The sequence below is a fragment of the Mustelus asterias genome, chromosome 20, assembly GCF_964213995.1.
Source record: "Mustelus asterias chromosome 20, sMusAst1.hap1.1, whole genome shotgun sequence".
NCBI classification, from domain to species: domain Eukaryota; kingdom Metazoa; phylum Chordata; class Chondrichthyes; order Carcharhiniformes; family Triakidae; genus Mustelus; species Mustelus asterias.
In genome coordinates this window covers 21007478-21021451 of record NC_135820.1, presented here as the reverse complement: position 1 = coordinate 21021451, position 13974 = coordinate 21007478, and the positions used below count along the sequence as shown (strand labels likewise).

At 48.6% G+C, this 13974-nt stretch overlaps 1 protein-coding gene across 7 annotated transcripts in view; it reads left to right on the top strand.

Annotated features, from left to right (window-relative positions):
* pltp (phospholipid transfer protein) overlaps window positions 1-13974 on the top strand; it is a 147996-nt gene that overhangs the window by 108265 nt on the left and 25757 nt on the right. For all 7 annotated transcript variants that reach the window (XR_013500281.1, XR_013500280.1, XM_078236324.1 and 4 more), the window contains exon 11: window positions 7400-7570. Coding sequence is in view for 5 of the 7 variants with exons in the window: in XM_078236324.1 (XP_078092450.1) it covers window positions 7400-7570 (171 nt within the window). In the remaining 2 variants the exon portion in view is untranslated. The remainder of the gene's footprint in view (window positions 1-7399; window positions 7571-13974) is intronic.

The window sequence follows — 13974 nt, the reverse complement described above, 5'->3', positions numbered from 1 at the left end:
GTGATAGTGGAGTCGGACACTTTAGGAACTTTCAAGCGGTTATTGGATAGGCACATGGAGCACACTAGAATGATAGGGAGTGGGATAGCTTGATCTTGGTTTCGGAAAAGGTTCGGCACAACATCGTGGGCCGAAGGGCCTGTGCTGTGCTGTACTGTTCTATGTTCTATATGGGTAGAACTGAGAAATAAGAAGGGGGAAATCACTTTAATAACGTTGTACTATAGGCCCCCAAATAGTCAGCGGGAAATTGAGGAGCAAATATGTAGGAGATTACAGATAGCTCCAAGAAAAATAAGGTGGTAATAGTAGGGGACTTTAACTTTCCCAACATTGACTGGGACAGCCATTGTATTAGATCAGTGGTTCCCAAAGGATGGGGCGTGCCACACTGGTGCGGCAAGAGAGAATGGCAAGTGTGGCGGGAAGATTCAAGGACAATCAAAGAAACATTTAAACATGGATTAGATATTTTTCCAAAGTGAGAGCAAGAGCATCAAGTGAGGACAATCCGAGTCCACGTTGTGATCCAGAATCGCCGTTCGAACAGAGTGCTGAAGAAGAGTCGTTTAATTCTACACCAGTAACAGGCCCAAGCAAACCTCCAAAAAAGAAAGTTTGTCGACAATATATGGATAGCTATCTGAGTCTCGGTTTCACATGGACTGGAGATGAAAACGTACCTCGGCCTATATGTTTGATCTGTGGTGAGAAGCTTTCCAATTCCAATATGGTCCCAAGCAAGATGAAAAGACATCTGTTGTCAAAACATGGAAATCTGGCAAACAAGGATGTTCAATATTTTGAAAGGCTTTTGGAAATTCGCAGAAATGCCAACGATCATATTTCGAAAAACGAATGACAGTCTCAGATAAGATGCAGATTGTATCTTACCAAGTGGCTGAATTGATTGCTCAACAGACAAAACCACATACAATAGCTGAAAAATTGATTCAGCTTGCCTGCAGCTTGATTGTGAAAACTTTGTTTGGTGATGATGCTGAGCGAGAAGTTATGGAAATTCCTTTGTCTGATAATAATAGTTGATATGTCAGCTAATATTGAGAAGCGTGTTTCCGAAAGTATGAAGAATTCTAAATTTGCCATTCAAGTTGATGAATTGACCGACATTAGTGGAAAAGCACAGTTGCTTGCCTATATCAGATTCATTCACAATGACGAAATAATCACACAGTTTCTATTTTGCAAGGAACTTGAAAAACATACCAGAGGACAAGATATTTTCCAAACCTTGTCTGAGTATTTGGAAAAAGTTGAGATTTCATGGGATTCTTGTATTGGAATTTGTACGGATGAAGCGCCATGTATGATAGGGAATGTGAGAGACTTGGCGGCACTCATCAAACAGAAAAATCCAGATGTAACATCAACTCACTGTTTTTTACACAGAGAGGCATTAATCACCAAGACCCTTGTCGCTGATTTGAAGTTGGTTCTAGATCAGACTGTGCGCATTGTGAACTTCATCAAAGCAAAACCACTAAAGGCGCGGTTATTTGCTCAACTCTGCAAAGACATGGAATCAAAACATCAATGCCTAATTCTGCACTCGGAGGTTCGCTGGATGTCCCGCAGAAAAGTTTTAAATCGGGTGTTGGAACTGAAGAACGAATTAAGAGAATTTTTGGAACAAGAAGGGAACCCATTGTACCACCAACTGGATGAGAATGACTGGTGTGCAAAGCTGGCATATTTGGCCGATATCTTTTCCCGGTTGAATGTGCTCAATGCTAGTATGCAAGGCCGCGATGACAATATCCTCACAACTACAGACTAACTGCATTCAAAAAAAAGCTTCAGCTCTGGCTCGGAAGAGCGGTGCAACATAACCTCGAAAGGTTCCCACTGGTAAAAAGTTTTAAAACGAGCAATGAATTGTATGGCCTCATACAGGAACATCTTGCAACACTGGTAGAAAAGATTGATCATTACTTCCCATCGTTGTCTACAGAAAAATTCAACTGGGTTAGAGACCCCTTTGCGAATTCCAGCTGTTCAGGTCTGACATTGGATGAGGAGGAGGAAGTGGCCTGCATTTCGAGTGATCGCACCTTGAAAATGAAACACAGGAGTATGCCACTGGACTCTTTTTGGATATACAACCAGAAACAGTATCCACGCATCTCTTCAAGAGTATTTAGCTATTCTTCTACAGTTCTCCACGACATATTGTTGTGAACAGGGATTTTCAGCTCTGACAAATATCAAAGACCAGAAAAGAGAAAGGCTTCTTTGTGTTGATGAGGAGATAAGAGTTTGTTTGTCTCAAATTAGACCTAATATAAATGAGATTACCCGACAAAAACAAGCTCACACCTCTCATTGAGTTTGTATACTTACTTAAGGTTACATATGTAAGAGGCTCATCTATAAGTATATTTTGGGAATGAATCTTGTTTTTATGTAGCTGCATTGTTTTATACTTTCTGGATGTCCCATGATCATATTATAAAGTAGTTGTGTTCTATGTTATGAATCAAGCACTGCTAGGAGTTGTTTTTTTTTGTTTTTGAATGTATTTATCAATAAAAAATTCGGTGTGGCGCGAGCAAATTTTTATTCCGAAAGTGCAGCCTAGTGAAAAAAGTTTGGGAACCAGTGTATTAGGGGCTTCAGGAGGAATTTCTCATTCAGTATGCGGATGGCCCGACTAGAGAGGGGGCAAAACTTGATCTCCTCTTGGGAAATAAGGAAGGGCAGGTGACAGATGTGTTAGTGAGGAATCACTTTGGGACCAGTGACCATAATTCCATTAGTTTTAAGATAGCTATGGAGAATGAAGTTAAAATTCTAAATTGGGGCAAGGCCAATTTTGATGGTATTAGACAGGAATTTTCAAAAGTTGATTGGGGGAGTCTGTTGGCAGGCAAAGGGATGGCTGGTAAGTGAGAGGCTTTCAGAAGTATGTTAACCATTTATTTCTTCCCTCACAAACTTGATAGAATTTTTTGAGGAGGTAACTAAGTATGTAGATGAAGGTAGTGCAGTTGATGTCATATACATGGATTTTAGTAAGGCGTTTGATAAAGTCCCCCACGGTCGGCTTATGAAGAAAGTAAGGATGTGTGGGATAGAGGGAAAGTTTGGCCGATTGGATAGGTAACTGGCTATCTAACAGAAGACAGAGGGTGGTGGTGGATGGAAAATTTTCGGACTGGAAACCGGTTACCAGCGGAGTGCCACAGGGGTCAGTGCTTGGTCCTCTGCTATTTGTCATTTTTATAAATGACTTGGAGGAGGGGGCTGAAGGGTGGATCAGTAAATTTGCTGATGACACCAAGATTGGTGGAGTAGTGGATGAGGTGGAGGGCTGTTGTAGGCTGCAAAGAGATATAGATAGGATGCAGAGCTGGGCTGAAAAATGGCAAATGGAGTTTAACCCTGACAAATGCGAGGTGATTCATTTTGGTAGGACAAATTTAAATGTGGATTACAGGGTAAAAGGTAGGGTTCTGAAGATTGTGGAGGAACAGAGAGATCTTGGGGTTCATATCCATAGATCTCTGAAGGTTGCCACTCAAGTGGATAGAGCCGTGAAGAAGGCCTATAGTGTGTTGGCGTTCATTAACAGGGGGTTTGAGTTTAAGAGCCGTGGGGTTATGCTGCAACTGTACAGGACCTTGGTGAGACCACATTTGGAATATTGTGTGCAGTTCTGGTCACCTCACTACATGAAGGATGTGGAGACACTGGAAAGAGTGCAAAGGAGATTTACCAGGATGCTGCCTGGTTTGGAGGGTAGGTCTTATGAGGAAAGGTTGAGGGAACTTGGGCTTTTCTCTTTGGAGCGGAGGAGGTTGAGAGGAGACTTGATAGAGGTTTATAAGATGATGAGGGGGATAGATAGAGTGAACGTTCAAAGACTATTTCCTCGGGTGAATGGAGTGGTAACGAGGGGGCATAACTATAGGGTTCATGGTGGGAGATATAGGAAGGATGTCCGAGGTAGGTTTTTTACTCAGAGAGTGGTTGGGGTGTGGAATGGACTGCCTGCAGGGATAGTGGAGTCAGAAACTTTAGGAACATTTAAGAAGCTATTGGATAGGCACATGGAGTACTTCGGGATGATAGGGAGGAAATAGCTTGATTTGGGTTTCAGACAAAGCTCGGCACAACATCGTGGGCCGAAGGGCCTGTTCTGTGCTGTACTGTTCTATGTTCTATAACCGGAGTTCAGGGTAAGCACATTCCTTTTAGAGTAAAGGGCAAGGCTGGGAGAAGTCGGGAACCCTGGATGACTCAGGATATTGAGGCCCTGGTCAAGAAAAAGGACGCATGGGACCTGCGTAGGCAGCTGGGATCAAGTGGATCCCTTGAAGAGTATAGAGGGTGTAGGGGTAGAGTTAAGAAAGAAATCAGGAGGGCAAAAAGGGAGATTGCTTTGGCAGAAAAGGCAAAGGAGAATCCAAAGAGCTTCTACAAATACATAAAGGATACACAAAAGAGTATACAGAGTATAAAGGGTATGCAAGAGAGTATGTTGGGAGAGAATAGAGCCTCTCAAGGATCAACAAGCTCATCTATGTGCAGAGCCACAAGAGATGGATGGGATCCTAAATGAATATTTCTTATCAGTATTTACCGTTGAGAAAGGTTGTAAGGGAACTTGGAGAAATAAATAGTGATGTCTTGAGCAATGTACATATTACAGAGAAGGAGGTGCTGGAAGTCTTAAAGCGCATCAAGGTAGATAAATTCCTGGGACCTGATGAAGTGTATCCCAGGACATTGTGGGAAACTAGGGTGGAAATTGCAGGTCCCCTAGCAGAGATATTTGAATCATCGACAGCCACAGGTGAGGTGCCTGAAGATTGGAGGGTAGCAAATGTTGTACCTTTGTTTAAGAAGGGCTGCAAGGAAAGGCGTGGGAACTACAGGCCAGTGAACCTAACATACGTAGTGGGTGTCGTCTGCAGTGCAGTCAATGTTGTCTACATGAACTCTAGCAAAGCCTTTGATAAGGTACCGCATGGTAGGTTGTTGCATAAGGTTAAACCTCACGGGATCCAGGGTGAGGTAGCCAATTGGATACAAACTTGGCTTGATGACAGAATAAGAAGTCTCACAACACCAGGTTAAAGTCCAACAGGTTTATTTGGTAGCAAACACCATAAGCTTTCAGAGCGCTGCTCCTTCGTCACACCAGCAGTGTGTCTCAGGGATCAGTGTTGGGTCCACTGTTATTTGTCATTTATATTAATGATTGAAATAGAATTTAAGAAGCATGGTTAGTAAGTTTGCAGATGGCACTAAGATTGGTGGCAATGTGGACAATGAAGAAGGTTATCTGGGATTTTGATCAATTGGGCCAGTGGGCTGACGAATGGCAGATAGAGTTTAATTTAGATAAATGTGAGGTGATGCATTTTGATAGATTAAACCAGGGCAGAATTTAGTCAGTTAATAATAGGGCATTGGGGAGAGTTGTAGAAATAAGAGATCTAGGGGTACAGGTTCATAGCTCCTTGAAAGTGGAGTCACAGGTGGGCATGGTGGTGAAGGAGGCATTCGACATGCTTGGTTTCATCGGTCAGAACATTGAATACAGGAGTTGGGACGTCTTGTTGAAATTGTATAAGACATTGTATAAGACTTGGAATACTGTGCACAATTCTGATCACCCTATTATAGTAAGGGTATTATTAAATTAGAAAGAGTGCAGAAAAGATTTACTAGGATGCTACCGGGACGTGATGGCTTGTGTTATAAGGAGAGGCTGAATAGGCTGGGACTTTTTTCCCTGGAGCGTAGGAGGCTTAGGGGTGATCTTACAGAGATCTATAAAATAATGAGGGGCATAGACAAGATAGTCAACATCTTTTCCCAAAGGTAGGGGAGTCTAAAATAGAGGGTACAGGTTTAAGATGAGAGGAGAGAGATGCAAAAGAGGGGCAATTTTTTCACACAGAGTGTGTTGAGTGTCTGGAACGAGCTGCCAGAGGTAGTAGAGGTAGCAGAGGTGGGTACAATTTTGTCTTTATAAAGTATTTAGACAGTTACATGGGTAAGATTGGTATAGAGGGATATGGGCCAAACGAGGGCAATTGGCACTAGCTTAATTGCAAAAACTGGGCGGCATGGACAAGTTGGGCCGAAGAACCTGTTTCCAGGCTGTAAACCTCTATGAATCTAGATTACTCAAAGTCCCACATGCTAGTGAGTATAGGAACAGCAAGATACAGGCTGGAGAAATGGGAGCCTGGCACATTACTGGAGCATTGGGAGCAATACTGGGATGGGAGGGACCTGTAAACGTCAGGTGGGTTCCATTTGAACAGACCTGGGACCTATGTCTTCAAAGATATGTTAACTAGTGTCATTGGAAAAGGCTTAAACTCATTTGGCAGGGGAAGCCCAGGGACCCGGGATGAAGGCTTGGACAGGAGAAATAAGATGCAGTGAGGACTGGGGGAGCTAAATGATATTAGAATAAAGATTAGTCCAGTAATAGGCGAAATCAGAAAGCAGGGAAATGTGAGGCTGCCTAGGACACATTTGGAGTGTGTATGCATAAATGCAAGAAAAGTTAGTAAATAAGTTTGGCAAATTAAGCATCCCACTGGAGAAGGAAGCTCCACAAATATCCCCATCCTCAATGATAGGGGAGCCCACCACATCAGTCTAAAAGGTAAGGCTGAAGCATTTGCAACAATCTTCAGCCAGAAGTGCTGAGTGGATGTTCCATCTTGACATCCTCCGGAGGTCCCCAGCATCACAGATGTCAGTCTTCAGCCAATTCAATTCACTCCATGTGATATCAATAAATGGCTGAAGGCACTGGACACAGCAAAGGCTATGGACCCTGACAATATTCCAAAAACAGTACTGAAGACTTGTGCTCCAGAACTTGCCGTGCCCCGAGCCAAGCTGTTTCAGTACAGCTACAACACTGGCATCCATCCAGCAATGTGGAAAAAAAAAACTGGACAAATCCAACCAGGTCAATTACTGCCCATTATTCTACTCTCGATCATCAGTAAAGTGATGGAAGGGGTCATCAACAGTGTTGTTAAGCAGCATTCACTCAGCAAGAACCTGCTCAGTGATGCCCAGTTTGGTTCACTAGGGTTACTCAGCTTCTGACCTCATTGCAGCCTTGGTTCAAACATGGACAAAAGAGCTGAATGCCAGAGATGAAGTGACTGTCAAGGCAGCATTTGGCTGAGTGTGGCATCAAAGAGCCCTAGCAAAGTCTGTTATGTTTGCGTGTGTTGGAATAATCAAATCTGGCGATAACGCAGGCGCCAATGAGAGTTCCAGCAGCAAATGGGCTGAGACAGGGGCAATCAAACCAAAGAGAATTGAGATTGAATATGTATTAAATGGAATATCTTTGGAAGTTTTAACCATGCTTTTCCTTCCCACCACTGACACCAAGGCACCAACATCATCAGCTAAGGAGGCTCCTCTACTGTTGGATTTGACAGTGACATCTGCCCCCCGATGCACCATCAAGCCATCTGGGGTCACTGTTAGTGTCAGCGCCCTCATGAATGTGATTATGCTCCCACCAAATGCCAAGCCAGTAATGCTGTCCAGTATCATCATGGTAAGCCACTTCATTCTTACTTTGTGCAGAGTTGAGTCTATCCCGCACAGTTCCATCTGCCATGGTGTGTCACAAATATCGAAGAGTGTCCAATAGTCTCTCAGTGTCCCCGACAGTCTCGCAGTGTCCCCGACAGTCGCGCAGTGTCCCCGACAGTCGCTCAGTGTCCCCGACAGTCGCTCAGTGTCCCCGACAGTCGCTCAGTGTCCCCGACAGTCTCGCAGTGTCTCCGACAGTCTCTCAGTGTCTCCGACAGTCTCGCAGTGTCTCCGACAGTCTCGCAGTGTCTCCGACAGTCTCGCAGTGTCTCCGACAGTCTCGCAGTGTCTCCGACAGTCTCGCAGTGTCTCCGACAGTCTCGCAGTGTCCCCGACAGTCTCGCAGTGTCCTCGACAGTCTCTCAGTGTCCCCGACAGTCTCTCAGTGTCCCCGACAGTCTCTCAGTGTCCCCGACAGTCTCTCAGTGTCCCCGACAGTCTCTCAGTGTCCCCGACAGTCTCGCAGTGCCCCGATTGTCGCTCAGTGTCCCCGACAGTCTCGCAGTGTCTCCGACAGTCTCTCAGTGTCTCCGACAGTCTCGCAGTGTCCCCGACAGTCGCTCAGTGTCCCCGACAGTCTCGCAGTGTCTCCGACAGTCTCTCAGTGTCCCCGACAGTCTAGCAGGTCTCTGACAGTCTCTCAGTGTCCCCGACAGTCTCGCAGTGTCTCCGACAGTCTCTCAGTGTCCCCGACAGTCGCTCAGTGTCCCCGACAGTCGCTCAGTGTCCCCGACAGTCGCTCAGTGTCCCCGACAGTGTCGCAGTGTCTCCGACAGTCTCTCAGTGTCCCCGACAGTCTCGCAGTGTCCCCGACAGTCTCTCAGTGTCCCCGACAGTCTCTCAGTGTCCCCGACAGTCTCTCAGTGTCTCTGACAGTCTCGCAGTGTCCCCGACAGTCTCGCAGTGTCCCCGACAGTCTCGCAGTGTCTCCGACAGTCTCTCAGTGTCCCCGACAGTCTCTCAGTGTCCCCGACAGTCTCTCAGTGTCTCTGACAGTCTCTCAGTGTCCCCGACAGTCTCGCAGTGTCCCCGACAGTCTCTCAGTGTCCCCGACAGTCTCAGTGTCCCCGACAGTCTCGCAGTGTCCCCGACAGTCTCTCAGTGTCCCCGACAGTCTCGCAGTGTCTCTGACAGTCTCTCAGTGTCTCCGACAGTCTCAGTGTCTCCGACAGTCTCTCAGTGTCCCCGACAGTCTCTCAGTGTCCCCGACAGTCTCTCAGTGTCCCCGACAGTCTCAGTGTCCCCGACAGTCTCTCAGTGTCCCCGACAGTCTCGCAGTGTCCCCGACAGTCTCTCAGTGTCCCCGACAGTCTCTCAGTGTCCCCGACAGTCTCTCAGTGTCCCCGACAGTCTCTCAGTGTCTCCGACAGTCTCTCAGTGTCCCCGACAATCTCTCCGTGTCTCTGACAGTCTCTCAGTGTCTCTGACAATCTCTCAGTGTCTCTGACAGTCTCTCAGTGTCTCTGACAATCTCTCAGTGTCCCCGACAGTCTCTCAGTGTCCCCGACAGTCTCTCAGTGTCCCCGACAGTCTCTCAGTGTCTCTGACAGTCTTGCAGTGTCCCCGACAGTCTCGCAGTGTCCCCGACAGTCTCGCAGTGTCTCCGACAGTCTCTCAGTGTCCCCGACAGTCTCTCAGTGTCCCCGACAGTCTCGCAGTGTCCCTGACAGTCTCTCAGTGTCCCCGACAGTCTCTCAGTGTCCCCGACAGTCTCTCAGTGTCTCTGACAGTCTCTCAGTGTCCCCGACAGTCTCGCAGTGTCCCCGACAGTCTCTCAGTGTCCCCGACAGTCTCGCAGTGTCTCTGACAGTCTCTCAGTGTCTCCGACAGTCTCAGTGTCTCCGACAGTCTCTCAGTGTCTCCGACAGTCTCTCAGTGTCCCCGACAGTCTCTGTGTCCCCGACAGTCTCGCAGTGTCCCCGACAGTCTCGCAGTGTCCCCGACAGTCTCGCAGTGTCCCCGACAGTCTCGCAGTGTCCCCGACAGTCTCTCAGTGTCCCCGACAGTCTCTCAGTGTCCCCGACAGTCTCGCAGTGTCCCCGACAGTCTCGCAGTGTCTCCGACAGTCTCTCAGTGTCCCCGACAGTCTCTCAGTGTCCCCGACAGTCTCTCAGTGTCCCCGACAGTCTCACAGTGTCCCTGACAGTCTCTCAGTGTCCCCGACAGTCTCTGAGTGTCCCCGACAGTCTCTCAGTGTCCCCGACAGTCTCTCAGTGTCCCCGACAGTCTCTCAGTGTCTCTGACAGTCTCTCAGTGTCCCCGACAGTCTCGCAGTGTCCCCGACAGTCTCTCAGTGTCCCCGACAGTCTCAGTGTCTCCGACAGTCTCGCAGTGTCCCCGACAGTCTCGCAGTGTCCCCGACAGTCTCTCAGTGTCCCCGACAGTCTCGCAGTGTCTCTGACAGTCTCTCAGTGTCTCCGACAGTCTCAGTGTCTCCGACAGTCTCTCAGTGTCCCCGACAGTCTCTCAGTGTCCCCGACAGTCTCTCAGTGTCCCCGACAGTCTCAGTGTCCCCGACAGTCTCTCAGTGTCCCCGACAGTCTCTGTGTCCCCGACAGTCTCGCAGTGTCTCCGACAGTCTCTCAGTGTCCCCGACAGTCTCTCAGTGTCCCCGACAGTCTCTCAGTGTCCCCGACAGTCTCTCAGTGTCTCCGACAGTCTCTCCGTGTCCCCGACAATCTCTCCGTGTCTCTGACAGTCTCTCAGTGTCTCTGACAATCTCTCAGTGTCTCTGACAGTCTCTCAGTGTCTCTGACAATCTCTCAGTGTCCCCGACAGTCTCTCAGTGTCCCCGACAGTCTCTCAGTGTCTCTGACAGTCTCTCAGTGTCTCTGACAGTCTCTCAGTGTCTCTGACAATCTCTCAGTGTCCCCGACAGTCTCTCAGTGTCTCCGACAGTCTCTCAGTGTCCCCGACAGTCTCTCAGTGTCCCCGACAGACTCTCAGTGTCCCCGACAGTCTCTCAGTGTCCCCGACAGTCTCTCAGTGTCCCCGACAGTCTCTCAGTGTCCCCGACAGTCTCAGTGTCCCCGACAGTCGCTCAGTTTCCCTGACAGTCTCTCAGTGTCCCCGACAATCTCTCCGTGTCTCTGACAGTCTCTCAGTGTCTCCGACAGTCTCTCAGTGTCCCCGACAGTCTCTCAGTGTCCCCGACAGTCTCGCAGTGTCTCTGACAGTCTCTCAGTGTCTCCGACAGTCTCAGTGTCTCCGACAGTCTCTCAGTGTCCCCGACAGTCTCTCAGTGTCCCCGACAGTCTCTCAGTGTCCCCGACAGTCTCTCAGTGTCCCCGACAGTCTCAGTGTCCCCGACAGTCTCTCAGTGTCCCCGACAGTCTCTCAGTGTCCCCGACAGTCTCTCAGTGTCCCCGACAGTCTCTCAGTGTCCCCGACAGTCTCTCAGTGTCCCCGACAGTCTCGCAGTGTCTCTGACAGTCTCTCAGTGTCTCCGACAGTCTCAGTGTCTCCGACAGTCTCTCAGTGTCCCCGACAGTCTCTCAGTGTCCCCGACAGTCTCTCAGTGTCCCCGACAGTCTCAGTGTCCCCGACAGTCTCTCAGTGTCCCCGACAGTCTCTCAGTGTCCCCGACAGTCTCTCAGTGTCCCCGACAGTCTCAGTGTCCCCGACAGTCTCTCAGTGTCCCCGACAGTCTCTGTGTCCCCGACAGTCTCGCAGTGTCCCCGACAGTCTCTCAGTGTCTCTGACAATCTCTCCGTGTCTCTGACAGTCTCTCAGTGTCTCTGACAATCTCTCAGTGTCTCTGACAGTCTCTCAGTGTCTCTGACAATCTCTCAGTGTCCCCGACAGTCTCGCAGTGTCCCCGACAGTGTCTCAGTGTCCCCGACAGTGTCGCAGTGTCCCCGACAGTCTCTCAGTGTCCCCGACAGTGTCTCAGTGTCCCCGACAGTCTCTCAGTGTCCCCGACAGTCTCGCAGTGTCTCCGACAGTCTCGCAGTGTCCCCGACAGTCTCAATGTTCCCGACAGTCTCGCAGTGTCCCCGACAGTCTCAATGTTCCCGACAGTCTCGCAGTGTCCCCGACAGTCTCTCAGGGTCCCTGACAGTCTCTCAGTGTCCCCGACAGTCTCTCAGGGTCCCCGACAGTCTCAGTGTCTCTGACAGTCTCTCAGTGTCCCCGACTGTCTCTCAGTGTCCCTGACAGTCTCAGTGTCCCCGACAGTCTCTCAGTGTCCCCGACAGTCTCTCAGTGTTCCTGACAGTCTCTCAGTGTCCCCGACAGTCTCTCAGTGCCCCCGACAGTCTCTCAGTGCCCCCGACAGTCTCTCAGTGTCTCCGACAGTCTCGCAGTGTCCCTGACAGTCTCTCAGTGTCCCCGACAGTCTCTCAGTGTCCCCGACAGTCTCTCAGTGTCCCCGACAGTCTCTCAGTGTCCCCGACAGTCTCTCAGTGTCCCCGACAGTCTCTCAGTGTCCCCGACAGTCTCTCAGTGTCCCCGACAATCTCAATGTTCCCGACAGTCTCGCAGTGTCCCCGACAGTCTCAATGTTCCCGACAGTCTCTCAGTGTCCCCGACAGTCTCAATGTTCCCGACAGTCTCTCAGTGTCCCCGACAGTCTCAATGTTCCCGACAGTCTCGCAGTGTCCCCGACAGTCTCTCAGTGTCCCCGACAGTCTATCAGTGTCCCCGACAGTCTCTTAGTGTCTCCGACAGTCTCTCAGTGTCTCCGACAGTCTCTCAGTGTCCCTGACAGTCTCTGAGTGTCCCCGACAGTCTCTCAGTGTCCCCGACAGTCTCTCAGTGTCCCCGACAGTCTCTCAGTGTCCCCGACAGTCTCTCAGTGTCCCCGACAGTCTCTCAGTGTCCCCGACAGTCTCTCAGTGTCCCCGACAGTCTCTCAGTGTTCAATAGTCACATATAGGAACAGGAGTAGGCCATTCAGTCCCTCGAGCCTGTTCCACAATTCAATCAGATTATGACTGATCTGTAGCCTAACTCCATGTACTTGCCTTTGGCCGATATCCCTTAATACTGCTTAACAAAAATGTATCTGTCTCAGATTTAAAATTAACAACTGATCTAGCATCAGCTGCTGCCTGTGGAAGAGTATTCCAAACCTCTACAACCCTTTGTGTGTAGAAGTGCTTCCTAACATCTCTCCTGAACGGTCTGGCCCTAATGTTTAGATTATGTTCCCTCGTTCTAGAATCTCCAACCAGTGGGAATAATTTATCTTTATCTACCCTGTCTTTTCCTGTTAGTATCTTGAAGGAGGTCATTGGACCCATCATGTCTTTGCTGGTCAAAGAAGACCCTTTTTTCCCTTTATTCTTTCATGGGACGTGAGCATCGCTGGCAAGGCCAGCACTTATTACCCATTTCTAACCCTTGAACTCAGTGGCTTCCTAATGTCAACCACATTGCTGTGGCTCTGGAGTCACATGTACGCCAGACTGGGTAAGGATGGCAGATTTCCTTCCCCAAAGGACATTAGTGAACCAGATAGATTTTTTCGACAATGTTTGAATCTAGTTTTTAATTCCAGATTTATTAATTGAATTTAAATTCCACCAGCTGCTGCGGTAGGATTTGAACCTAGTTCCCCCGAGCATTAGCCTGGGCCTCTGGATTACTAATCCACTCCATCATTGCCTCCTGACCTGTAGTTCACCACTCATGAAGTAGATATGAAAGATGTCTTCAGTGTGGTGACAGTTTCTGCCTCTGACACCTTTCTGACTATGAGTTTCTGGACCAGATCACTGTCTGGTGAAAAAAATGTGTCCTCATCTCACCTCTCATCCTTCTACCAATTATTTTAAATCTATGCCCTCACCCCCAACCCACTTATGCACTCCTCAGTTAAGGTACATAGATTATTCCTGTTTACTTTGTCCAGGTCCCTCGTAATTCTATACACCTCCATTAAATTTCCCCTCAGTTTCATAGAAACATAGAAAACTACAGCACAAAACAGGCCCTTCGGCCCCACAAGTTGTGCCAACCTTTTAGGCCTACCTATAACCCTCCATCCTATTAAGTCCCATGTACTCATCCAGGAGTCTCTTAAAAGACCCGATTGAGTTTGCCTCCATCACCACTGATGGCAGCCGATTCCACTCGCCCACCACCCTCTGAGTGAAAAACTTCCCCCTAACATTTCCCCTGTACCTACCCCCCAGCACCTTAAACCTGTGTCCTACGTTCAAAGGAAGACAACCCCAGCCTATTCAATCTCTCCTCACAGCTAAAATCTTCCAGTCCTGTTAACATCCTCCTAAATCTCCTGTGCATTGCAATCACAACTTTGCTGTAATATAGTGACAGAACCGTATGCAGTACTCATGTTGTGATCTAACTAAAACTCTCCTCCTCACTGTCAACCCTCCAACTAATTCTTGTATCAGCTGC